At 39.1% G+C, this 27,787-nt stretch overlaps 2 protein-coding genes across 3 annotated transcripts; one reads left to right on the top strand and one right to left on the bottom strand.

The window, feature by feature from the left end:
- Positions 1 to 447: 447 nt before the first annotated feature.
- On the bottom strand, positions 448 to 16,748 carry CNGA1 (cyclic nucleotide gated channel subunit alpha 1). Its single transcript, XM_062609309.1, has 7 exons — positions 16,508 to 16,748; positions 5,163 to 5,286; positions 4,795 to 4,857; positions 4,186 to 4,287; positions 3,175 to 3,282; positions 2,921 to 3,027; positions 448 to 2,118 (listed from the first exon to the last, which is right to left on the bottom strand). The coding sequence occupies exons 1-7, from the start codon at positions 16,746 to 16,748 to the stop codon at positions 695 to 697; spliced, it is 2,169 nt and encodes a 722-aa protein (XP_062465293.1). The 3' UTR covers positions 448 to 694.
- NIPAL1 (NIPA like domain containing 1) lies at positions 16,716 to 25,819 on the top strand. Of its 2 annotated transcripts, none has more exons than XM_062607499.1 (6): positions 16,716 to 16,948; positions 20,663 to 20,929; positions 21,968 to 22,024; positions 22,479 to 22,569; positions 24,359 to 24,519; positions 24,654 to 25,819. In XM_062607499.1, exons 1-6 carry the CDS (start codon positions 16,882 to 16,884, stop codon positions 25,256 to 25,258), a joined length of 1,248 nt encoding a protein of 415 aa, XP_062463483.1. In that variant the 5' UTR covers positions 16,716 to 16,881; the 3' UTR covers positions 25,259 to 25,819. The 2 variants fall into 2 exon arrangements, with proteins under 2 accessions (XP_062463483.1, XP_062463491.1); XM_062607507.1 differs by lacking the exon at positions 16,716 to 16,948 and adding an exon at positions 17,068 to 17,397.
- Positions 25,820 to 27,787: the final 1,968 nt, after the last annotated feature.

Raw genomic sequence — 27,787 nt, 5'->3', positions numbered from 1 at the left:
TTTTGAGTCATCCATATTTTTCAGAATGATGCTCACAAGGAGTTGTGTTCTCTCCATTCTCTGTTCCAGCCTTTGCTGGAACAAATTGCTGGAACAATTTAAATTTAATTTAAAACTGCCCACTTACATTTCAAGAAATCAGCCAAGGTGGACCCAATGAAATAATGATATTTTCCAAATCTTACAGCCTTCAGTACTCATATATCCCATACTTAATTCATCTTACGTTAATCTATACATATTAAAATGTATTTGTTTATACACAAATTTAGTATCATGGTTCATGCCTATATTGACTTCAAACAATATAATTGTAAGCAAACTTCCTTCTTTTGATAAGTAGACATAAAGAAATTATTTTAAAATAGTCAGCAAAACTTTTAATATTTACAGGATATTACTGTACATAGATTGAATGCATTTGCTATAGGGCAGTTACATAAAGAGTACGTAACACATTAGTAAATAATACCACCTGTTTCTGCAAGACCAAAGTGTTACCTTACATTCTTGTTCTCAATTCTTCGTTTTCTTCTCAAAACCTGCCAAATATGTGCTGTTTGTAGGAAATTAGTGACATTACCTCAAAAAATATTTTTCCTAATTAACAGTCAGATCCTATAAAGATTAGAAATGAATGTATTCAGCCCCATGCAGGACTTGACCCTAAGTCTTATTGGCAACTTTCAGTGGTTTATTCTGCTTTTGACAATCCAGGCTTCTCTGTGGATGCATCTGCTTCTTGCAGATCCAAGTCTGCAAATTCTTGCTCTATAACTGGCTTCAATATTTTCTCGATTTGTGTAAGTCTTTTTTTCAGTTTCTGTTGTGCAGCGTCATACTCAGCCAACAACCTGGCAAACTTTGTTTGTAACCTGTCCATTGCTCCTTCCATGTAGGTGACTTTCTCTTCCAGATCTTTAGGATCACTTCCTAAGTTTGCAACTTCAATGTCCAGCAACCCATCTTTCATTAGGATTTGCTTTCCTTTTTCTTCCAGCATAGCCTTCGCATCTGGGTACTCTGTTAAAGCCTCCATGAGATCATCTTTAGACAGACAAAACAAGTCAGAGTATCCGATACTTTTAATATTGGCTGTTCTTCGATTGCCAGCTTTGCTACCTTTGATATTAAGAATGCTGATTTCTCCAAAATAGCTGCCATCACTTAGGACCACAAATTGTGTAATTCCATCATCAGCAACTACTGCCAGCTTGCCTTCTTTGATAATGTACATCTCTCGTCCAATATCTCCTTTTCTGCAAATATAATCTCCAGGACTGTATACCTGTGGCTGGAGTTTCAAAACCAGTTCAACCAACAGACCAGCTTCACAGTCTGCAAAAATACGAACTTTTTTTAGTGTTTCCAGGTGAACATTGATTGCAATCTCTGCTCTTAATTTATCTGGCAGATACTTCAAGACTTCCCTTTCATCCACAGCCTTCTTGTTTGTCCACAGGTAGTCAAACCACTTTATAACTCTTTTTTCCATGTCTTTACTCACATTCCGAAAGTGCATATACTGCTTGATAGCATCAATCCTTGCTTGAAACTCTGCTCTAGCAGCATTCATGTTGGAGATCATGGAGCCCACGTTACCAACAATCGTAGCAAAAATCAATACTCCAACCAAGAAGTCGACGACCACAAAGAAATACTCAGAATCTCTTACAGGAGGGGGTGTTTCACCAATAGTAGTCAGGGTCAGTGTTGACCAGTAGAGACTGTAGACATACTTTCTAATGAGACGGGCAAATTCAGGGTCAGAGGTGTTGGGGTAGACCCATGTGTCAGCCCCAAATCCAATGGCTTTTGAGATTGAGTAGTACACACAGGCATTCCAGTGAATAATAATCACAATGTACATGACAAGGTTAGAGATCCTGAAGATATTTGGGTAGTTTGTCCTTGTTTCTGTTCGCTGGAAGAATTCAAACATCCGAGCTACTCTGAGTAGCCTGTTTATTCTCAATTCTGGGTAATTCAGTCCTAACTTAAAGTATAAGAGATCAGTTGGTATGATTGACAGAAAATCTAATTTGAATTGAAAAGATGCCTTATATTTCTCTCGAAGCTTTTGTTCTTCTTTCACCAGAAGACCTTGCTCCAGGTAACCTAAAATCAAATTGTAAATAATAAAAAATGTTACAACTTCAACTGTATTGTGTTTAATGTCAATCCAAATATACTTAAAAAAATATTTTAAGTGCAAATTCCAGATGGTACATAACTTCTCTGACTTCTTAATAAACAATTTCTTATTTCAAAAAATCCAACTTTGTTCAATATGGTTTGACTTAAGCTAAATTATAGTTTTGAAAATTAAACATTTCTAGCACTGATTTTTTTCCTTCCACTTTTCTATTGTGGTGAACATCTGGAAAAGAAAAAAACAACCCTCAAAAAAACTCCACAGGGAAAGAATTTGAACATGGGAATTCCAGTTCCATATTTGGTTTATCTGCTTAGTAGCTCTGGAGGTAGAATAAGATTTTAAAAGGAACAGTTGCATCTGAAGCAACCTGGATGTCTTGTTTGCACAGTGGTCTTGAAAATCAAGAAAACATTTGAATCTCCTTAAATACAGAATCCAGATATAGGTGCTAGTTCTTCAGAACCCTTGATTTTCACTTGGCCACATCACACGTTAATTTTGTCTTGCTGAGGCAGCTGCAGGTAGAACAGCTTGTATCTAGCTTACCTCATGCCTAGCTTACCTCAGGCTTTACGTATACGTCAGTTTCTCCTATTTTTACAGGTCACAGATTACAGTCTTTCAGAGATCTCTCTCAGTATCTTTTTTACTATCACACCTCCTCAAGGATACCCAGGTAATAAGGGTAGTAGTATTCTAAATATTTGAACCCACTTGGCATAAATATGTGAAGAGGAATAATTAGTCATTGAGTATACTTACCTGTTCTTGTCCGTACAAACATGTCAGCAATATAGATGACATCAGAAACATAGTCAATAATAAACCATACCGCTAAGTAGTCATGCTGAAGCTCATCAAAACAGGCTCTGAAGAGGAAAAGACAAAATTAAATTACCATGAAATGAAAATTAAATATTTGCATGAAGTCATTAATAAGTAAAATATTTCTTATTCTATTTAGGGACAATGAAATTTGCCGGAAGTTTTATGCAGTCATTAAAACAGTACATCACCTAGCAATAATCATGGTCCAGTTGTACATGACAGGCATTGTGATGCAAAACAACCAATTGTAATACATATTTCCTGCTGGATCAATAACGAAAATCTCTTTCTTCTCCCTAAGTGATAGTCAGGAAAAAAAAAAAAACCAAAACAAATCAAAGAAAAGGAGATGTAATGAGGGATGTAAAATACACATAACAATTTTGGAGGAATGAAGTATTCCAGAAATTGTTATTGTAAAATAAACAGTCTTTATTAAAGTTAAGCTTCCTTGCTTGAATACATGGAGAACATGAAGCTGCTTGTTAGGTGTGACTTAGGATACAAGTTTTAGAATCTAGATTTTGCTGAGCAAAATCATCTTGGCAATCCCACTTCAGTTTACAGTGGCACATGTAATTTCAATCTTTTAAAGTTACTTGTAATGGTTTCCTACCCAGTTAACTATCTTACCTGATAATTGACTTAATCATATTTCAAAAAAATAAAAGGATTATGTGGCTGCTACTCATGTTTAAAGAAGTGAGAAAAACCATGACTTTCTCTTTGGGAAAAGTCTAGTTCTGAGAGAGATGAAACATTGGCATAGTTTACATAAAGAAACCAAAGAACATGAAATCATACAACTAAAGTTCCTACTGCATTATTTTAAGTTTCTCTTCCTTGGCGAGAAAATTTTGAATTCACCAAACAGAAGATAAGGCAAGAGTTTACTTGATGTAGGTACCCTTATGTGTGGAAGAGATTGCTTTACACTGGCACACCTTTTGCTTCAGGCTGTTATCCAAAAAATATTTGATAATCACAATACAAGAATTTTCTTGACTTTTTTTTCAGACCAATTCTACACGTGCATCTTTCTGTTGTCCAAATGAAGCTAAATCAAAACCGATCTACTCTAGGGAGAGCAGGAGTCTGAACGCTCATTCACAAGCACAGGATGTCCATGAATGGATTTGATTTTACATAAAAAGCGATTTTGTTAGACTAACAGCAGGACTTGAATGAAAAATACTTACTCTTCTTTATTTTCTTTGTTCTTGGACTTATCTTTATTTTTGTTTTTCTCCTTTTTGTCCTTGTTCTTTTTTGTTTCTCCATCCTTTTTTCTTTCTGACTTGCTAAGAAATAGATTTACATTTTCAGTTGTTACAGACTAAGTTAAAATGTATTTGGAAAGAGATTAAATATCTTAGAAATAGTAGCAGTATTAGTCTTTGTCTTACCTCTTCTTTTCTTTTTTTTTTTTCTTCTCCTCCCTAAGGAAAAGAAAAATATGATAGGGTCATGGGATGCACATACCTCTTGCTTCCAGATTTGAGTCATCTGAATTCAGTAAGGATAACATTATACTCAGTGTTTGGCCTTCAGAACTGTTTTGCTTACTGTATTCATATAGCATTACTTTTATTTTAAATTAGTAGATGTAATACCAATAACTTTAGTATTGAGAATGATCATCATAATTGATGTGTATGAAGTTAAAATGTACGTGCAATCTCTTTTGGGATTACTTAAACGTCATAACTTTACAAAGACCTTATTAAATATATGTCAATCCCATTCATTGCTGCTTAAACAAACAATATTGTAGTACTCTCATTTTATGAAATGGCAAAGATACTTACTCGCCTTTATTACTATTGTTGTTAATATTGTACTGTGCAAATGCACTGGGTAGATACCATTGCCTGGGGAATAGCAAAACAACAGAGTTACATGATATCTGCTGAAATACAAAGAAAACCAAAAATATTTAATCAATATTGTCACAGACTGTTTCTCACCATTTTAATCATGGGCTAAGGTATCTAAGGAAATTGCAAGAGCCCAGATTTTAATCTCCTAAATATTTACAGTAAATAACATATCATAATCTTAACAACTTTATTAGAGGGTAAAAAAAATTAGATGATGGCAAGTGCCTGTGCTTAGTTAATCCTATTCAAATTATCACAGAATAAAACCCAGACACAAAACAGTACATTTAACATACCTGTTTTCCCTTTTGTCTCTCGGTTTAGGATCCTCACTGGTGTCTTGCACTACCACACTGGGAACAATTGAATGGGAGTAATGGGTCTCAATCACTCCTACCCTCATGGTGAAGTTTGTCTTACCTTGGGTAATTGAAGAAGACTGATTCAAAAAAAAAAGAATCAAGTAATTTCAGAACTATCACAAGTAACAAGCAATGTTTTTCCTATAGATGAATCCTTTATATCCTTTCTTCCCCTAAACCCAGAGACAGTATTTTCAGTTTCCTTTCTCCCATAACATTCCCAAAAGACAAGAAAGGGCACTGTGTGCTTCAGTGTGTTGAAGCACAGGCAACTACTGCTAAAGAGAATGTAAAACACATCTTTCTCTTAGAGGAACCATTCATTTAAGTCTTTCTCTTTAGTCTGAACATATAGTTTGAAAATATTTATGAGGAAATAACACGGTGGATGGATGATGGCAGAGCGGTGGATGTGGTCTACCTTGACTTCAGCAAAGCATTTGACACAGTCTCCCACAGCATCCTCACAGCTAAATTGAGGAAGTGTGGTCTGGATGATCAGGTAGTGAGGTGGACTGCGAACTGGCTGAAGGAGAGAAGCCAGAGAGTTGTAGTCTATGGGGCTGAGTCTAGTTGGAGGCCTGTAACTAGTGGAGTGCCTCAAGGGTCAGTACTGGGACCGGTATTATTTAATATATTCATCAACGATTTAGATGAGGGAATTGAGTGTACTATCAGCAAGTTTGCTGGTGACACTAAGCTGGGAGGAGTGGCTGACACGCCAGAAGGCTGTGCTGCCATCCAGCGAGACCTGGACAGGCTGGAGAGTTGGGCAGGGAATAACTGGATGAAATATAACAAGGGAAAGTGTAGAGTCCTGCATCTGGGCAGGAACAACCCCAGGTTCCAGTATAGGTTGGGGAATGACCTGTTAGAGAGCAGTGTAGGGGAGAGGGACCCTGGGGGTCCTAGTGGACGACAGGATGACCATGAGCCAACACTGTGCCCTTGTGGCTAAGAAGGCAAATGTCATCCTGGGGTGTATTAGAAGGGGGGTGGTTAGTAGGTCGAGAGAGGTCCTCCTTCCCCTCTACTCTGCCCTGGTGAGACCCCATCTGGAATATTGTGTCCAGTTCTGGGCCCCTCAGTTCAAGAAGGACAGGGAGCTGCTGGAGAGAGTCCAGCGCAGGGCAACCAAGATGATTAAGGGAGTGGAGCATCTCCCTTATGAGGAAAGACTGAGGGAGCTGGGTCTCTATAGTTTGGAGAAGAGGAGACTGAGGGGTGACCTTATTAGTGTCTATAAATATATAAAGGGGGAATGTCACGAGGATGGAGCCAGGCTCTACTCAGTGGCAAACAATGATAGGACAAGGGGTAATGGGTGCAAACTGGAACACCAAGAGGTTCCACTTAAACTTGAGAAGGAACTTCTTCTCAGTGAGGGTGACGGAACACTGGAACAGGCTGCCCAGGGAGGTTGTGGAGTCTCCTTCCCTGGAGACATTCAAAACCCGCCTGGACACATTCCTGTGTAACATTATCTAGGTGTTCCTGCTCTGGCAGGGGGATTGGACTAGATGATCTTTCGAGGTCCCTTCCAATCTCTAGCATACTGTGATAGTGTGATTTAGACAACTGTGTTTGAAACATCTACTGCCATTTCATTTGGTTTTGAACCAAAAGTTGAACACCGTATCAAGATGGATAAACAGATTAATGCAGAGATGATATCCTGAAAACCAGACTAGGAAACATCCACTGGTTTTATGTCCAAAGAAATGTCAGGATATCTGATACCTGACATCTGTACTCTGTTGAGAGCAAAGAGTACTTTCTGTAAGTAGAAAGTTGACTTGTGTAGTAGAGTCTCCTTACTCATAAACTGTATAGTATATAAATACATAAATAGAAATGCTAGTGGCTGTTCATGTCTGTTTTGTTCATCTCAGTATTCAAAACTGAAAATATATGGCGTACATAACTAATGTAGTACATTCTAATGCACAGTCTTTCTATCACTAGAGTAATTAACTTCTGCTCTCCCTTTTGGTACTATTCTTACAATTTTGTCAGTTATATCTTCTCGTCAATGAGACTGTCAACTCTGCAGGTATGAATCGTGTCAACAAGTGTGATCTGCTTTTGACAGGGCAATTTAGATGGAATTATGAAAGAGATGCTATCCATGGTAGTAACAATATCCCTGTGCATGTGAAATCAGAGTATAGGGATGTATGTAAGCTACAAACTGTCAAATGAGTGGCTGTACCACTGATAAGTCAAATGCCATAGAATGAATCAGCCTTAAAGGAGGCACTTACATTCTGTGGTCAAGCATACTGCAAAAGAGAAGCAGGATGTTACAGCTGCCATATTACTGCCAGAGTTACCTGACTTTTCCTTATTAGTCAATGAAATAAAAAATATTCCTCTACAGGAATAGGAGAGGAAAACCCATGTTCCCAGCAGTCATCCAGCAGCCATCGGTTATGAATGGTGGATGCCCCCACCCTGGAAGTGTTCAAGGCCACATTGGATGGGGCTTTAAGTGGAAGGTGTCTCTCCCCATGGCAGGGAGTTGGAACTAGATGATATTTAAGGTCCCTTTCAACCCAAACCATTCTATGATGCTATGATAATATACAACATTCTACAAAACAGAAAGATAAAGATTGAAGATTAAGATGTGTTTTTCCACAAATAGCTCTAAATGCACTCCAGAATTGCTGGTCAGTCTTTAAATGCTTAAGAGCAAGGAGCAGGTTTAAGATGTTGCATAAAAAGATTCTAAGACATAGTGAACATTAGGCTAGATTCACCAGGAGCCTAAAAGCTGTTAACAGGGTTCCCACAGACTTACACCAAGGATAAATTGTGTTTGAAAGTGTGGAGACTTAAAGTATGCCAGGTTGAATTAAGCAGCTTTAAATCTGCTTACAGGTGTTCTGAAAGCTTCGCTAATGCTGGCACACAAAATTCCATCTTGCTTTAAGCTATATCCTCCACAGAGCCACACTGAAGTCTGCAGAGCTCACAAATAATGGTGCAAAATAAAGCTGTGTCCAGCCACTTCCAGTCAATCAGCACCAGACAAATGTAAACATATTTGTCTCAAGGGAAATCATTCCTCCAACAGAGTAGGCTCTAAACCAGTCAGCTCACATTAGGACTCCCAGTGCCATTATTTCTATATAGGCACTCATTTTTCATGTTTATCTTTGCTCTTTGAATCTTCTTTAGTTTCAAGAGGAAAAAGAAAAAAAAAAGAAAGTCTTTGACTTTGTGCTATCCAGACACAGTGATATGCAGATGTACCAGAGATTAAAGATGATGGGAAGTATGGTAAAACAGGACATGTCCACAAATCCACACCCATCCAGAGTGTGTAGCCGGGAAGCTGAGGAAAAATCTTTATCCTCTACATTTTCCTGTTCTTCAGGCAAAGAGGATTTTTCTGTACATTTTTGCAAATAAACAGATTCCCCCCACCTCCATTAGTGTCTGTTGTAAGTGAAAGCTCAGTGAGGTGCTTTGTGTTCTGCTGATGGAGCTGTGGCAGCCATCTTTGCAGCTGTCCTTGTAGAACTTGCTGGGAAAGATGAGATGCCATCTGGGGCAAGACTGGCAATTCATCTTACTGAGGCACTTGAAGCATCAAATGAAACTGGAAGTATTTACTACCCTGTGGGTCTCAAAATACTAAATTTTAATGTCAGGCTCAGGTGACTGCTGCACTGGGCTGTTTCCCTCGTCAGTGAGTCAGCATATGTAGCACAAGAATATCTTCAAATTCCATTAAGTCTCAAAGCAAATTGTGGAGGGTTTAGAAATTCTTGAGTCTAAGACACAAAAATGTTAATGTGGCATGTGCCTGATGCAACATACACAGTATTTGCTGATGGTTTGGGGACTGCGGTTACCTTGTTACAGCCTCTGTGTGACAAAACCCTGACACTGAGAACAATACAAAATGTCCTGTTAAACTCAGTGGGTCCAGAACTCACCTTAATGCATTTTTAAATTGTATTATAGGGGGTTTTCAAACAATATTCAGATGCTTTTTACTAAATTGGGTCACTACCATATTTCCTATTCTGCAGTCACACATATTTTTCTTAAACTGATACATTGCAACAAATTGTTATACAGCTTTTATTGTAGTAGTCCAATGTTTATTTTCACATTACCAAATTTAGGTAGTAAGTTTGAAAGGTAGTAAAAATAAATGCCTGCTTTAGAGGTATTTTAGATTTTTACCATATTGTTTTTACTGTATCATCGCAGTAAAAACTTCCTTTTACCATCTTGGATTTTTAAATGTGACTGCTATGATAAACAACTGAGTTTTCCAACATTATGACCTAAACCCTAACTATATTCATTACTACATATCAAAATTATTAGGGGTGCAAGAAAATGTAAGCAGTATTAATCTTTTACAGTATTGTAGTGAATGGAAGATTGGTTTCCATCTCTTCCTCTCTTTTATTTTAGCTATTTCTCACATTCTTACTGTCCCACCATATTTACTTCTCTGGTCATTATATCTGGAGAGAAAATGCTTTAAATAAGGATATCCAAGAACAGAATTTTGCACCATATAAAGAACTGTGGTTTTCTTCACAAAAAGCAGCAAAAAATCTTAATTAACATTAAAATCTGCAGTGTGCTACAGCAAAATTTCTCTTCCTAACATGCAAAGAGTCCTTAGCAGTTCTACAATAAGCAGTTCCATCAGTGTGCATGCTTACCTTGGGAATGTAACCTGTTGCTTCTAACAGCAATTTCAGTCCTTTAAATCAGCCAGGTTTCCTTACTACATAAGCAGAGCCACCACAAAAAGCTAAATATAATCAACATTTCATAAATAAATCCCTTATTGATGGATTTCTCAAACAGCCAGTCCCATGTGCAGTTCTCTCAATTATTCCAAGGAAGGACATGGCTGTTAGAGGAAGGTTTCCTCAACCTAGTGATGGATTTTGAGATTTAGAGAGAGATGAAAGTGACAGTGGCAGACAGTATTATCCCTCACTGGAGCAGAAGCTTACTAGCCCTATCAGCAGGCACAAAAAGTGACAAATAGTGAAACATACTCTGTGCTAGACTGTCTTAAACGGTATTAAAAAATACTGCTACACTGTATTAACAGTATTAAAAAATAATAAAGAAATAAATATTGTTGTAAGTTACTGTATATTAAGTATTGTCTGCTGGACCATTTTCTTAATATTGCAGATGCTTTTTTACAGTAGTAACAGGTCTTTACTAGAATTGATAAAACAACATAAATTGGAATTTTCTGTTTATTTTAATTTATTTATCATATTGATGAATAATAGGAAATACCATTTTAAACTACTGGAAGTTCTTAAGTAATTTAACATAACTTTTACATTACCGTTTTTGCTGTTTTAAAAAGCCCATGTATTGTGAATATGTATTTAGTGGAAAATGCCATGATGATGAAGTTTTAAGACACTGAACTAATCTTCGCATTTGGTATGGATTATGACTTTGCAAAATGGTTTGCAAAGTAGCTGCAGTCCTCCTGCATTAGAAATGTGCAAGGGTTCATCTGTCTGGCCACACTGTCAAAAAAGCCGCCAAGAGGATCCCAGCGTATTGAGAAAGGAATTTGCATACCTCAGCATTCACTTCTGGATACGTAAGAATAAAAAAAAAATGATCTCTCAGGAGCTTGAGTGACTGATTTTTTTTATCTGGCATGTTTTACATGGCCCATTTGGGGAAATTGGGGAAAAAACCCCAAACAAACAACAAAAAATTGCTGAGGATGAAATCCAGTAACCAAGAATTTTAAGCATCAAAAGGAGTGAATGTTCAAATTTGAAATTGTATTTTTGTCACAACTGAGACACAGCTAAAATTACTGAAGTGTTTTTTTAACTTTGCTTCACAACAGGCAGAATCCAGGAAAGCAGTCCAGTCCTTGGAATCCAAGGATCAAGACATGTTTGTTTCCGTAACCAAAAGCAATGCCATTAGCATTCACATGAACCAACTTCAGTCTTGCAGCCCAGGTGCCTGGTGGTTATTCATAAGTGGATTGACATGTGGATTTAATCACAAACCCAAAGTGATGTTCAGTATCACAGGTCAGCCTTCTAACCATAGAAACGAAGTAGACGTATCTGCTGCTATGACTTTCCAACCATGAAGATAGTTCATTTTCTACACACTTGAATACACATTTGAAACATAAAGAATAAAAAATATTTTAAAAATGCCAGTAATGGGCAATGAGAAAATGCATTACATTGTGCCCAGTGGAAGCCAGGTATACAAATGTACCAAAAAGGTATCCAACATAACAAATAGACAACGAAGTGAACAACCTAAATCCTGGCATATGGTTTCACAGTTGTCTTTGAAGGGCTGAAATACAGCTTCCGTCCTAGAATCATAGATACAGAAGGAAGCGTGGAAGACCACTGCATCCAACTTGTATTGAATCAGAATCAGTTTTACTTCTGTCACTCTCACAGATTTTTGCCTGGTTTGCAGTCTTAAACTCCTGGATTTGGTGGATACCTTTGTCTGAAAGCTTTAGATAACCAGCCAAGCCAGGCAAGTCTATGTTGTGTCTCTCAACCTGGTGCAAACTACAAGAGAGGTGATACACCTCTTGACTCTGGTGGAGAACAGTTAGTTTTCTTTTGAAATAAGCCAACCTGTAAAGCAACTCTAACTTATTTTTTATTATTTGTTTTACTGGGGAATTTTTCAAAGAAGTTCTCAAACGGAGGAGGATGACTCCTACTGGGCCAGAACCAGTTCCTTGTCTGACAGGGGCCAGGATATCACTTACTTGCAAGAAGTTTGCAGGACAAATTCTGGGTGAGCTCAACACAGTGGTCTTAATTCTGCCCCCCTTTAAAAGGCAATTACATAGTTGTCATTGACTTCCCTAATAGTTACATTAGTTTAGCATCAATGTCTTTTTCACAGATATTTTTCCTGTCATTCCATATTCCAGTGAAGTAACCTTGACTGATGGGAGAATGACCGCCCTAGTGGATTATTGTTTACTAGGCCAGCTTTAATCTTATTTCTGTCTCTTGCTTTGTCATCATCTGTAATTCTTCTCAATCCTATTAAAGCTACCTTTAGTTTCAGACACCAATAACAAAACCACTGGATACATTATGCATATGTATTTATTTATAAATAATCAGGTTTTAATGTACAACATTGCCTTTCAGCTTACTGTGTTGTAGCTGCGTACACAGATGAGTGTTTAGATGGGGACCACAGTTTTGGCATGCTTATTTTCTGCAAATAGTATTCTATCTTTTCTAGTGCTGATGTGATTTCTGCAGTGAATGTCATGTCGGAAGTGCTGTAGTTGAGAAGGCTCCAGGGCTTCTGGCTTATTTAATACTCTTCTGGGTAGACTGGTGTTTATAGGAATTTAGTGTCATGGAAGCACAATTGCCTGGTGGCTGGAAAACTTTCAGTGCGAACAGTATCTCCGCCAGTAGGTGGTACTGTATTTTCACTTTATTGTAAAATGGATCTGCCCTGGGAAAGCACATTGAAGCATTTCTTAGCTCACCAACAATCCTCATGGACATTTTACTTTAATCTGGAACTTTCACTCCATGTATATTTAGTCAAACATAATTTTTCAAAAGTCCAATTCAGAAAGTAGTAAAGAGATTGCTGAAAATGTCAGTCAAAATCAAAATATTCTTCATGTCACATCTGGATAACATGCTCTTTCAGTACTTTCTAGGACTAGATGGAAGTATGAAGCTGTCAAAAAAATATAATATCACACTATACATGAATATGTATTTAACTTTTGGGGGCAAACTTAGGTAATGAGCATATTAATTTTAAAAGCTTAGATTCAAATAAGTACTCAACTAGGGAGAAACCATGGCTTTATCTCAAAATGGGTTCTTGATGGAAAGGGAAGAAGTAGAAGCAACTCAAGATGTGTGCTGGTGTGTTAGATTCCATATGCAGACAAGACTGGAATTGGAAAGTACTGGATAGACTTCAAGCCTTCTCTGGTCGTGAGTGCTATCTGGCACACAGTACAGCACCACACAGCATGCTAAAAGACTATGTCAAAGCCTTTTAACAGCATCTTCCAGTTTTTGCATGACTACTCTGAAAAGGGATGAGGAAGTTAGGGCTGTTCAGCCTGGAGAAGAGAAGGCTGCGTGGAGACCTCATAGCAGCCTTCCAGTATCTGAAGGGGGCCTATAGGGATGCTGGAGAGGGACTCTTCATTAGAGACTGTAGTGACAGGACAAGGGGTAACGGGTTAAAACTTAAACAGGGGAAGTTTAGATTGGATATAAGGAGGAAATTCTTTCCTGTTAGGGTGGTGAGGCACTGGAATAGGTTGCCCAGAGAGGTTGTGAATGCTCCATCCCTGGCAGTGTTCAAGGCCAGGTTGGACGAGGCCTTGGGTGATATGATTTAGTGTAAGGTGCCCCTGCCCACGGCAGGGGGTTTGGAACTAGATGATCTTAAGGTCCTTTCCAGCCCTAACAATTCTGTGATTCTATGATTAGCACTCCTGAAATGTCTGTGGACAGGACAAGTGCTGTGTCTGGCCATGCCCAACAGTTACTTGTGTGCCCTGAGCTGAACATGCAATGAGGCTGGCCTTGTGCTACCCAGACTGGGGTAGCTTCATATGTCTCTTCTCCTCCTAATCTGGAATCTGCAAGTAACAGGGGGACTGGCCCATCAGAAAACTCCATGGAAAAAAAAATAGAACTTCATTCAATAATATGATGGGGATAAAGAATAATTGTGGTGTTCCTGCTGGAGTGCCAGGAGTTCTGAGCTAGTTAGGATTTCTGTTTAGCAGAATTTTATTTCAAGCTAAAATAACATAAGAAATCTGACTTGGTTGCACACAACAATGGTGCTGAAATGTTTACACTTACAAAAGGTGATTCAACTGAGATTAGTTCTACTAAAAAGAAAATCGTCAATATATGATATTGTCACTGATAACAGTGGTAGAAAATGCTCTGTAGTTAAAATAGGTTTGATATATCTAGCCTTGATTGTCTTTCATTCATTGAAGTAAATTAGGAGTTAAGGTGGCACTATCTGGGCATTTTTAAGTCAAAAAGTATAGGATTAATCTCTTTACAGAGAGCACAGCAATCTAATCATAATGAACTGCAATGCAGAGGCACCCCTTTTTGCCTCAGTTGCTCCTGCAGGTCTACACTAAATCACCAGCGTTGGGGGCAGGTGGTGTTCCCATGGACAGAGCTGCACTCTCAAATCTAGCTCAGTAATTTTCATGTGGCTGTGTGCCAGCACAGGTAATAAACCCATCTGTAGCTGCGCTATTGAACGGAGCTCATGTTTGGACCCTGTCGGGTAGCAGCGACTGCAGGCAGAGAAGAGTAATACAGAACAGGGAAGCTGAGCAATGGTCACAGGACTTCAGAATGTTGTAAGCAGCTTTTGTAACTAATAAATAGATCTTTTTTCATGTCTATACATGGACTAGCTGCATGGTGAACAGTTTTTCTCACTGTGGTGAAACCTGTTATCATCTTCAGCGTTTAAAATTATATTATTAAATACTGCATAATAAGATATAAGGAACTCAATGTATACATGTATGAGAAGAAAATCCCCCTCCCCCAAATTAAAGAATTTATTACAAAGCCAGGAAGTCACACAAACTTTAAGTAAGTCATTCATGGCTAATGCAGAGAGAAGATGGGTTTTATTAAGGTATAAAAATGTGGTTTCCAATTACTATTCTATATATCAATGTAAAAGTATAAAGTTGGCTAGATATGCAGTGCTTCTGTTGTTGTTGAAAACCAATGATTAAATTCAGGGCTTGCTTAACAGTTTCAGCAAATCTTTCATTCATTGCATAAGTAACAGAATGATAACGTCTCTTGCATTTTCCATACATGTGATGGAAAACAAAAGTACTGTAATAACAAAAAAGGCATAGCAGGGTTTCATAACATCCTTATTTCTCTTTTGGAGAAATGGGAACTGCCACAAAAATCACTCTGACTGTTAGTACTTACATATTGTTACTTCATACACAAAAGGCTTCATACACAAGAGCCGTAGCTGGCATGGCTCTCCTGAAATAAATGGAGCTGTGCTGATTTGCATTAACTGATGATTCAGGCGTTATACAAAATCAGTCAGAGCTGCTACTTGGAATGGTAAACTGTCATCTTTTGTATGTCAGATGATAAGATTGTATATCAAGACTTTATTTTCTTTCCCATTTGTCCTTTACATATCATCCAAATTAAAGAAAAATATACCAATGTTGATAAATTACTTTTATGTAGTTCTATTCTTCCTGACATTGTCTCAAAGTTCTTTAAAACAAGTTGAGTATGAAAAGTACTAATCATCAATAAAGTATACATATGAAGTATGTCTATCAACCTGTATCTTTCATTAAATATTTTATTCATTAATAAAAAAATACTTTGATGTCCATGGTCTGCTAAAGGAGTTAGCCTTACAGAGGCAGACCTGAAGAAGTGTTAGCTGTGTTGTCTCTCTGTACTGTTGTTCTGGGTACCACACGGCAGTGAAGCCCTGACCAGAAGACCAGCAAGAGCTCTTGGTTTAACCCCAGGACTGCAAAGTCAAGGATGCCTAAGGCAGGGAAACCCAAGTTATTTTGCTGACACTGTCAGCGTATTTCACCAGTCTGCACCAGAGCTAAAACTTTTCTGAAGCAAAGGTGATTAATTTAGGTGCTGCACTGCAAAGCATGGTTACAGCCCTGCTGGTCTCAAGATGGCTTGGCCTTGCGGTGCACTGCGGAGGTGTTTTAAATCTGCAGCTTGGTTTGGCTTCAGTTTGGGAAGCTCTTGTGCATGCCGAAGGTCTACTATCCCAGGAAGTTTGCTGGGCAACCCCAGGTTAGCATGTAATGGTTTATTAAGCCATATATTTTGTATATGTATTTCACTTAACCATGCTAAAACAAGGGCTTAGACTTCTACCTTGAAAGTATGGATTGGGTAATAAAGATAATTGTTTCTTTCGACACCCTAGAGCCTGTTCAACATCAGGGAGTTAACCCAGGTTCTACGAAGCTGGGCCACCCTGGCCAAGGGTCCCCTTGCCTGCCTGCAGAGGCAGCTGTCAAGGCTAGTGCAGGCAGCCCATCGTGCTCACCTCTTCTCCCAGGCATGAAGGGGAGGAAAATTTAATCCATAGAAACTTACAACAGTCTCAAATACTGACTCAATACCGCAGCAGCCGGCGCGTTCCTTTGGATTCAACATTCAGGTGGGATTGGCATTACATAAGTCCCCCGGTGAGAGCTGGGACCTTACAAGGCTTTATACAAAGCAAAGCCTGTTCGGAGTCACGCCCGGAGACCTGCGTGCCCGTGTTCCGCCTGGACGCGCCCGCAGACGTGCTGGGGATGCCACCCCCACCTTCGGCCGCCGCGCCGGGGGCCGCGGGGCGGGGAGCGGGGCGCGCCCAGGTGCGGCCCGCGCTCGGGCGGGCGGAGCCGCTGCCGCTACCGCCTGCGCCGCTGCGGAACCCGCGGACGGGGCACCCCGCAGCCATGGGGCAGGGAGAGGTGCTGCCCGCCCGGCCGGCCTGCCGCACGGGTCAGTGTCTGATGGGGCGCGCTAAGGGTGCGGGGGGTGCGCGGAGCTGCGGGAGGGAGCGCTGGGGACGCTGAGTGCTGCGGGTGGAGATGGGGACGCGGCACCCGGCGGAGCTCCTCGATGCACCACGGGAGCGGCTTCATACGTCATGCATACGTAAGACAGCTCCGTCATGACGTCGCTGTAGTTGTCTTTACTGTAAGGGTGGTGAGGCACTTGCACAGGTTGCCCAGAGAAGCTGTGGCTGCCTCATCCCTAGCAGTGTTAAAGGCTAGGCTGTGATGGGACTGGGTCTATGGGAGGTGCCCCTGCCCATGGCAGGGGGGCTGGAACTGGGTTATCTTCAGGTCCTTTCCAACCCAAACCATCCTAGCATTCTATGATTCTATGAGCGTGGCACTGCTGGTGCTGGGGAGGCTCCTGCACTGCTTCTCTCAAGGCTGGCTCGTGTCTAGACCCTCTTCTCAGAAGCTTTTGTGCATTTTTGTGAATGGGGGCTTGCCAGGGAACAAATCCTTGCTGCTTCTCCATGCACCCACTTTCAGCCCCAGGCCTTGGTGAAACTGACCATGGTATTTCCTGAGTGACCGAGAAAGGCTTTTCGTGTTCCTACCAGGTGTGAGCTGACTCCTGAGTGCAATAAAAATGGTCAAATTACATGCGTAATCAAAGCAAATAGTTTTACAGATGACTTAGGACCAGAATCTTTAGTAGCAAGATAAAAGCCAAGCTGGCTCCCACTAGCAAACCACAGGGTACATTAGTCCTAGGCTTTTGCAGGACTGCAGAACAACCGCAGGTTAAACTTGCTACAAAAAACATGTGGTATCAGGCTGGCCAAACTGTCTGACTCAGAGAATATTTAGGTGTTTGAGAAAATAAGGTGTTTGATTCTGAAAATGAGGAATCATTTTCAGAACCATGAAAACATTTCGGAAGTTACAACAGTGGCCAACTGAACTCAGTCTGATTTCCTGTTGCTCTCAGCCTTGAGACAGAGCTGAGAGAGTTTATTTCTGCAAGGAGGAGTTTTGCTGACAGGTTCATGTTTGTTGACGTTGGAAGTGGGAAGTGAAACTAGTGTAGCTACAGAAACTGGGTGCTGAGCAAGCCAGGCAGTCTCAGAGATTTGTCACCTTCCTCAGTGTTGCCAGGTGTCTTCGCATTGTTCACAGTGAGCAATAAGGTAATAGTAATTCCTGGATCAGCCTTCTCTTACCAGCTCTCAGTTGTTTCTTTGACCAGTGAGGTGACATACCACTTACCATGTGAGTGGAACAAAAGACACGCTTTTTAGAACTAGAGAATGCTGCTCAGCACAATAAACAGAGATCACAACCATTCAGAATGACTCTTCTCAGCGGGCAGATGGAACAGACGGCCGAGCCAATGGCTCCTCGTAAACGTGAGCGAAGACTATTTCAGGAAGGACAGAAATATCCAGTGGCAGTCACTGAGTGACATACTGCAGATGGCATGATTAAATTTTCATTATTTGGTGTCATAATGTCTGCTGGGGAATGAAAAACTTAACAGTCAGCAAAAGAAGTAGTAGTAGTGTCATATGGAAGGGAATAAGCCTGCCATTCACCTCCAGCTCAATGGAAGTACACCATTCACAAGAAAAGGGAGAAGAACGTTATTTTCTTCAATGTAAAAACCCAACGTGCTGATTGAAAGCTGCCTAACCACCTACCACTACAGGGTGCTAAAAAAACATACTTACTAGGAGTTTTTTGTCTTCATGCTTTCTTTTAATTAAAAGAAATAATTGTGCTGCTTCTCACATAAAGCCTGTAGTAGCTGAGTAGTGATGGTACAACTGTCACCAGTCCAGTTTAGCATCATTATAAGGTATTGAGAGCTAAGGGATTTAATTCACTGGTAACCTCTCTGCTTTTTTGCCTTGCCCTGATATGTATTAGCTAAGAGAAACATCTGTGCTTAAAGTACTTCTCTGTAATTTTCTATCTTTAATAATTATGTCAAAACTTAAGTATATTCAAAATTATCGTCTTCTAAGACATTGCTGATACTTTAGGGTTTGAAAATACTTTCAGATACAGATGCAAGTTCCATTTCTTTTATATTAGCCAACTGCAGCTTCTAGTAATAACAAGATGGCAGAATACTTCTATCCTACATACAATGCAAAAGTAATTTCATGTAACTATTAAGTTCTTTAAGATCTTCAGCTGTAGGGTATGGATGTAACCATCTTGTGGTACCGTTTTTGCAAAGTCTGGCAACACAAAACAACTCATTTTATATAGAAACCCTCTTAACAAATGAGGAAATGTGACTGCACAGCCTGAAAATCAAATGGTAACTTCCTTCAGTATGTTTATTGTACAGTATGGCACAGGAAGACTGGGAGCAGATTACTTGTTCTAATTCTTTACTTGTAAAGGGTGTTATCTCCCATTGTTAATATCAGCATTGTCAGCTGCAGATAAAGATATGCTGTCAAATTTCATACTTGTTTTAATACTCTTGATATTTTCAGCATTCCTTCCTAAACTGCATTTGGTGAATTATCCAAGGCTGCTTATAGTTGTTCAGTGAAGTCAAAATATTAAAATTTCCAGAGTTTAGGTATGAACAGACAGAGAGGCACATTCTTTTCTACCAAGTCTCCGTGTTTTTTTTCAGTTGGAAGAAAGAAATGAGTGTATTACTGATGGTGTCACTCAGCAGGATGATTCTTTCATGTGTCATTTTAATTACAGGGGAAACGTGGAAAGCAAAATTAATTGTTGCATCCAACACCTTATATTAATCACAATGAACTGAGCTTTTGTACTTCTGCATCAGCTGTTTCATATGTTAACAGGTCTTCACAATAAAACCTTTCTCTCCAAAAATGTTGTTCTACACTAGGTTGTCTGATCCATGCTGTTTTCTTGATGCAGTTTACTGTGAGAAACTGTGAAGCACAAGCCTAGGATAGTAAGCCCTGTTGCAGCACTGCTGCCTGTCCCCTGCTTCCTCATGCAAGACAACGCCTCCTTTTGTTCTTAGAAATGCAATACCTCTTCTTCCTTTAAAAAACATGTCTAGGCTGATGGCAGTGATGTCATTCCCACAGGCTGTCATTGTATTGATGCTGGTCAGGCTTTGCTGTTTGAGAGTAGCTTCAGCCTTAGTTAAAGATCAACCAGATCTGCAGCTGTGCAGCAGGGATAGCCAGGAGGACTGTCCCTTGCAGGCTTTGGTCTTCCCCCATCTAGGAGCTCTTGAGGTTAGATGAAAATGATTGTGAGGTGTAATGAAGCCTCCACCTCAAAATTTTATGAGTTGTTAAAGAAGATCTGGCTCACCTCTAGACAATGAATTATAGTGAAGCACATTAGTGTCCATGTGCAGAAAGAGTTTGCTCCCTATATAAATTTTCCTTCTCTTTTCCAAATCTCAGCTACAAATGTAAAAGCTGCAGAAGCCTGGAATAACAGCAGGCAAACTCTGAAATAATGGATTGGCTGTAGGTTTATGTTTTGGGGATGTGGTCTCTGCACAACACAAAAGAACCCTTTCATCTTGAGGTTTCAGGTTAGCTTTTAAGATTTTAAGTTGAATTTTACATCAGAGATGTTTTATTGTTGCATTCCTTCGTATTGCTCTAATTGGTTGACTGAGCCAATTTAGTGGAAATATATATAAAAAGTAATGTAGGCAACTGTGAATTACAGAAGTGGGTAATGGCCTGGGGCAGCACTGTGTATGTTATCTATGTTTTCTGAGTTATCTGAATGGTCAGAAATGACAACGCTCAGGGAAGACAGGGAAAGGAGTGAGGCAAAGCAAGGATGGGACTCCTCCAGAGCTGTACCTGGCTCATGGTTCACTTGTCCTTCTTTTTTCTCCTTCCAGGTGCTGTGCTCTCTCTTGCTTGCCATAACTCCTGCCTAGCATGGTGCCAGATCATAAACGTGTCTGAATCGCGTTCTTCTCTCCTCGCCTCTATGGACGGGACTGTCAATGAAACAAACCAGAGCATTTCCATGCTTGCTGGAAGCAGATATCATCTCTACGTTGGCTTGGCTCTGGCCCTAGGCTCCAGTGCTTTTAATGGTTCTAGTTTCATACTGAAGAAGAAAGGACTTTTGAAACTGGCAGACAGAGGAGTCCCCCGAGCTGGTAAGCAATGGTGTTGCCTTGCTCCTGCTGGGGACACAAATGTCTCTTACAACTTGGCAAAAGCAAGGTTTGAGTCACAAGTCACATGTTTAAATCTGTCATAGTTGAAAGCTGTCATACATAGAGTGATCAGAAGTCCTGATGAAGATGCAGTATTATTTTTCTGTGTATGATTACAGGGACTGGGATTTCAGAATTCCTATAGCTATGAGAGCAGTGGTGGTATTAAATCCAGTGTTATTTCCTCCCTGACTGGAGTTAGATACCAAATAGGAGTCTCCACTCACCTTATGTTTCAAAAAGCCTTTGTCTTTTTCCCATCTTATTTTTACTCCTCATTTGAGACATTTGAAAGACTTAAGATGGTAACTAGGTTTAGGTTTTGTGGAAAGCTGTGGGGAGGATACTTATTAGAAAAGTTTCTACAATTAGTACAACTATTCTTTTATAAAAGTCAACAGATGAAGAGATAGAAAAAGACCTATTGAACTAATCTCAAAATTCCCTTTGTATGGATTTAAATGTATAGCATTAGCAGTTTTTCTTTTGTTTATTGTGTTTATTGAAATGTAGTTCCAGAGGATTTGGTTATTTGAAAAAACTGTTACTGAATATTCAACATATTTATATTTTATATCAAAGAAGTCAATGTGTGAATGTGTGAAGTGTAATTTTTTCTTTCTAATTTCTCTCAATTTAAAGTATAAACAGAGTCAAACTGCAGCTGACTGTGTATGGGAAAGCACTTTGAAGCATTTCTTAAGCTCACCAACAATCTTCATGGACATTTTACTTTTACTTGGAATTTTCCATCCATGTATATTTAGTTAAATATAATTTTTCAGAAGTCCGATTCACAAAGCAGTAAAGCAATTAATGAAAACATCAGTTAAAATCAAAATATTCTTCATGTCACGTCCAGATAACATGCTCTTTCAGTGCTTTCTAGGACTAGACGGAAGTGTGAAGCTGTAGTTTTGTTTATTATAACAAGGTGTTCTCTTTCTTCAAAAATGAGATTATTTTTTTCACTTTCAGGCCAAGGTGGATATTCTTATTTGAAGGAATGGCTTTGGTGGGCAGGATTGCTATCAAGTAAGTCACCTTCTTCCTCTCAATCTATATGTAAATGCTACATTAAGCAGACTACTTTAAATTAATTTGTTTCCTGATTTTTCACTCCCTTCACTTAAAAGAAATGTTGTTGAAATGGTCTTTATGACAGAAGCTGTTCTGATATCCCATCTCTCAAATCTGTGTTTGCTCTTTGGAGCAATTTGCAGAATAACAACCTTCTCTTTAATACCGCATTGAAAGAGGTGGGATTGAATCTGTCCAGCTCCTAAGAGTACTCAAGGGAGAAGTATTTAACTTTCTTCAGCCTGTATTATGTCCAGAGGAGGTTGTGCAAATAATTTGGAAAGGAAAACTTGCATATATAGTGTAGAAAAAAGATTCTGGTTTGTTTTTGCTATCATACAAAATATTTATAATATTATGCTTTTTATCCCCACTCTTCAACCTAATCCAAATGTTCTTTCTTCTGCAGTGGGATTAGGAGAAGCTGCAAACTTTGCTGCCTATGCCTTTGCACCTGCAACCTTAGTTACTCCCTTGGGTGCACTGAGTGTTCTCATAAGGTTAGTACGAACTGGAAGCAAACCTTGACAAATGAAACATTCACTGCATCAGGGGAAAATACTGTCTTTGGCTGAAAGTAGAGAATTTTAATAGGAAAACTGAAAAGTAATATATGGACAAAAAAATGCTTTTTGTTCTTTGGTGGAAAGATCCCTTCCTTATTTAGAACTGAATTTTCTGGGTAGAGGGAGTGAGAAGTCTTGTTCCAAAGACCACTGTATGCTTTCCCAGTAGCCTTCCACCTATATTATAAACTATTTCTTATCAGCATGTACCAGTTATACTGCTGATGCGCAGTGGTAGAAAGCTGCAATTTATCTCTTCCTAGAGAACTGAAAGCTTTCTCAAAAAGTCATATCATGTTGCAATGGAATTTTAAAAGAAAATACAGTATTTCCCCACTAAAATATTTTCAAAACCATTTCTCTTTTATAGGAGCATAATTTCATATTAAGGTACACTTACTAAGCATTTTGGGTTTGTTTGGTCTTTTCCAAGCCCTTCTGGAAAGAAGGCAAAGAAAATTTTAGCTCTTTTAATATCAATTGTTAAAATTTGTGGTTCTTTTGAAATGAGTGCTGTTCAAACAATCATTAGTTTGTGTGTATGAAGAAACAAATGAGTCCCAAGTACTTAAGCACATACATTAATATGGCTAGCATAGAAGCAGAAAAGACATGGATTATGCTCACAACAGATTTTCTGGGAAATAAGTTATTAGCAAAATGGAATTATTGAATTTTAAATGTAAAACTCTATTTTTTAGGACCTGACTATACTATATGAAACATTGCGTTTAAAACCAACCTGGGCCAGGTTTTATTGTTTTGATTTGGTTTGGGTTTGTTTTTTAAAGATGCTTGCAGCAATTTAACTGCTAAAAATGCAGCCATTCTGTCGTAGCAAAACCTGTGTAACTCAGTCACCTATAGATGTGCTGAGATGAGTGTGTACGTAGATGCAGACTAACTGGCTGCCTGGCTTCTGCTCTGTGAAACAGCCTGAGTTTAGCACCCGTTTTCTTTGATGTGGATAGCAATCTTTCCAGTTTCCACTAAACAGAGGTCATGAGAACTTCGTGTCAGTGAGCTTGCTACCCTTGTGTGAAAAAATGGCTTTAATTTGGTCAGTGGGTTGAGAAACAGTTTGTGAGCACAGCCAGACACCATTAAGCCTGTGTCTGTGCCTAAGGTGGTGCTCTAGCTGGCTAATTGTGTGCCCTGTGAGGTGGCCTCATCTGGGCCATATTACTGTCCTTAGGTTAAATCTTAAGCAGGGGGCTTTTGGAGAGCCTGAGGTCAGTCCTCTTCAAAGGGGAAGATGTGCCTTCTCTGTGGTTTTAGGGGAGTCCTGGAAAGCCAGGCAGAAATGGTGCCTGGGTGAGGGAGCCTGGGGACAGATAAGGAACAGTTTCCAAAACGTGAGTGCGCTGGTTCTAATGGCAAGTCAAGTGCTTTAAACCATGTTTGGAAGAAAATAGCAGTTCCTGTTATTAACAAGTGGGTAAGAGTACATACCCCTCACTCAGGCAATCAGTAATGAGAAGTTCCTTAAGCAATTAGGACCCTTTACAACCTGGAAGGGAGGCTGGCTAACCCTCCTAAAACCTGACCTGCTGGGTCCTGATCAACCTTTTTGCAAAACTCCTTAAAATTTTCTTCAGGCTGGTTTCCCATATATCCAAATTCAAAAGAGGTTTTGAACTATACTCTTACATTACACAGACAGATCTTGAATGTCTCACGCGGCTGCTGGATCTGAACCTTTTATTTGTATTTTACTGAACAGTGCTATATTGTCATCCTATCTTTTAAATGAGAAGCTGAATATTCATGGAAAGCTGGGCTGTGTACTGAGCATTTTGGGGTCAACGGTCATGGTTATCCATGCCCCTGAGGAAGAGGAGGTCACCTCACTAGATGAGATGGAAAGAAAGCTGCAGGATCCAGGTCTGTACGCAATTGCAATGAACGCGTGCTACAGTTCATAGAGAAGTGATCAGGACACTAAAAAAATTTAGTGTGTACTGGGACGTAGTCTGCTATTTTATCTCATGCGCATTACTCTTTCCTCTTTCTTACAGCATTTGTTACATTTGCTGTTCTACTAACAGTTGTTGCCCTTGTGCTGATTTTTATCGTGGCTCCAAAGAGAGGCCAGACAAATATTCTGATCTACATTTTAATTTGTTCATTCATTGGTGCCTTCTCTGTCTCATCTGTGAAAGGCCTGGGCATTGCCATTAAGCAAATGCTGGAGCAGAAGCCAGTGTATCGACATCCATTGGTTTATATTTTGGTGGGCATCTTAGTGCTCTCAGTCAGCACCCAGATCAACTATCTCAACAAAGCATTAGATGTGTTCAATACATCTGTAGTGACACCTATTTATTATGTGTGTTTCACCACAACGGTTGTGACATGCTCCATCATCCTGTTCAAGGAGTGGAGTAGTATGGACCTGGGTGATATCATTGGAACCCTGAGTGGTTTCTGCACCATCCTCATTGGCATTTTTCTACTGCATGCTTTCAAAAATACTAACATCACCTGGAGTCAGTTGAAGTCCACTGTTGCCAAAGAACCATCATTAGCACACCAAGAATATGAAACCTGTCACACCTTACTGGAGAGCATGGAAGACCCTGCTTTGACATATGAGGAGGACAATGTTTTATTCAGTCAATGAAACTCTGAAGCGGTGTTCATCATTGAAGTATCATGAATTGCAGACTCAGCTCAACTGTGTCTACCAGAATACTGCTCTTTTCTGCAGTCCTCTGGAAAACCATCTGTAAAACCAGTTAAGTGTGGGCTGCTCCTCTGTGTGCCCACTGTTGGTAGTGATGAATGCAAATGTTCAGTAATTAACGTGACAGAGACCTGATGGTGATTGTATATTAGGCAACAAAAAAACTTGTCCTTATTTTTTTGTGCAGCATCTCCTATTGGAGAATTTTAGCAGAAAAGGGTGGTCCTTGTAAGCTATGTTTACAAAGTGCAATTTTCCCATCATGATAAGAGATAAATCTGTGCTGAAGTGACAAGCAGTTTGTTATAGCCTTAATATTTCAGGCTTTATTCATATTTTTGTGCTTTATTGGCAAGCAAATTTGTAAATGCTCTACACGAAGAATATTCATTGGAGATACAATACGAAGAAAACAGTGTTTAACCATTTCAGCTTTGATTATACAATTATGCAATATTTTTTCACTTTTGATCACTTACCAATGAACCTTGAATAGATGGCACTAAAAAAAATTATGTAATACAGCTCTTGGTAACCAGTCTCCTTAAGTCCTTTTTTTACTGGCAAAGTTTTAGCTCTTCTACCTCAGGAATCCTGAATGGTTTACAAATCCCTCAATACCTTTCTGTTTCAAAACTGTAACCAAGTTTCATTTTAAGAAAAAGCAAATTCATTAAGAGACCTGAAAACAGTTTCTGTTGGCTTAAAAAAAAACCCCAAACATTAAAGAATAAGCAGAAGAAAACCATAATGTGCAATTAAATATTTCCACTTTGTTTTACACTATTGAGGCTTAAGAAGGGACTTCCCTTATTTACATACTTCTTCCTAATACAGCCATCTATTCATCAAAACCCATTTAAGCTTTTCAAAGTTTTTTTCTCATTCTTAATAGCAAAACAGTCCTGTTCTTCTATATTCTGTTGTAAAAGCAAAATCCATTTTCCAATCCATGCCCTATTTCTAAAAATACTGGGTAAAGGAAGGGCAGTAAACAAGGGTTGAGAAACATCAAAACATCTTTTGTTTTAGTTTGGCCTTTTCATCTTTTTTAAAAATGAGTATTCACTTCTGTTAGATATTTTAGCTATTAATTCACTGTAGGCCTTGAAGATTCTTATCTTTACCACAGCATGATCCTCAGTTGTGGTCTCTGATCTTTACCTCACGAAAACCAATTTACACAGTCCATGGTTTACTCATTACAGTACCCTTTGTTGCCACTTTGTGAGCAAGAAAGTAGCTTCACCAATCAGATGCGGGGTCATGCCGAGCTCATCAGAAAGGTAGTATTTCTAATTCCTGGGTTTTTAAGTGTGAGTCCAGAATGTTTGCCAGAGGATGCTAGCATTTCAGCAGTTAAAAACTGATTTTAATCAGCTGACATCTCTTTGCCAACCAGAACCTCCTCATGAAGTAGCCTGTGTATTCTCTAACGGTCGAAGAGTATAGTAAAAACAGATTTAGAATCCAAATTAATCCAGAACACTTTGGATTAATAGCAAATTGTTCTGCAAAAAAAACACCTCATACCTAGCTGTAAGTACAAAAGGGTTGCTGCTGATAATCTCATCCATGTGTCGTGCAGAGTTTCAGTCCTTCCTTTCTGAAAGACATTCATGAAACATCTCATTTGTTAACTATTTTAAATGCTACTTTACAAGCTACAAAAAATTGGAAAATAACACTATGGATACTAGCTTAAAGTTAAACTCCAAGTTGCTTTTTTGTTTTCTCGCTTGTCATGGTTTGTAGTTGATGTACCTATAGGAAGAGGTAGAAACTGTATCAATCACCTGCACCTATTTCTGAACCCTCATTTTTACAATGAAGAGCATATCTAAAAAATGAGAGACTGAAAAGTGTGTCTGGTTCTTCTGCTCACAGAACCTTATAAAATATTGGAGGTAATCTTGCTGATGTAGAGAGGAGACCGGAATATGTCATTAAGCAATGGGTATTCAGGTTATCAGCTGTGATTACCTAATTTGAGAAGTGCATTCAGCGGTGCAGGAGGTGGCAACAGTGTTACCCCAGCAATAGAGACGTTTTCCCAACAGATGTACTTACCTTGCAAACATAATGGCAATGTATACAGCTTCATTTCAGCTTCCCACGTGACGAGATTTGCAACAATTCTTTGCTGATAAAATGCATGTGTTAAAAAATGCTTCAAAGAAAAATATTTATAAATGGGGTTTTGTTACTTCTTCGTTAATGTAGAGGATACTTTGGCTTTATTGGCCAGATTCAAGCTACAGAATCTTTATATTTAAAAACAGGTAATACAAATAATAAAAAGAGTAAAGACAGAATTTTCCTTTCAATTTGCCTTTTAACAAAAACTTGCATTACTTTTCACTGTGAAATTCTCATATCTTCTAAAGAATAACTGAAGAAAATACTGATTGACCCTGAAAAGTGAAAAAGAAATCGTTTGGCATAGCTCATGGTGCCTTTATTTGC

The sequence above is a fragment of the Pezoporus occidentalis genome, unplaced genomic scaffold, assembly GCF_034315485.1.
Source record: "Pezoporus occidentalis ecotype Australia unplaced genomic scaffold, CSIRO_AGI_Poc_V1 ctg1, whole genome shotgun sequence".
In the NCBI taxonomy this organism is placed as follows: Eukaryota; Metazoa; Chordata; class Aves; order Psittaciformes; family Psittacidae; genus Pezoporus; species Pezoporus occidentalis.
The sequence above is the reverse complement of the archived record's forward strand: the minus strand, read 5'-3'. Positions and strand labels throughout refer to the sequence as shown.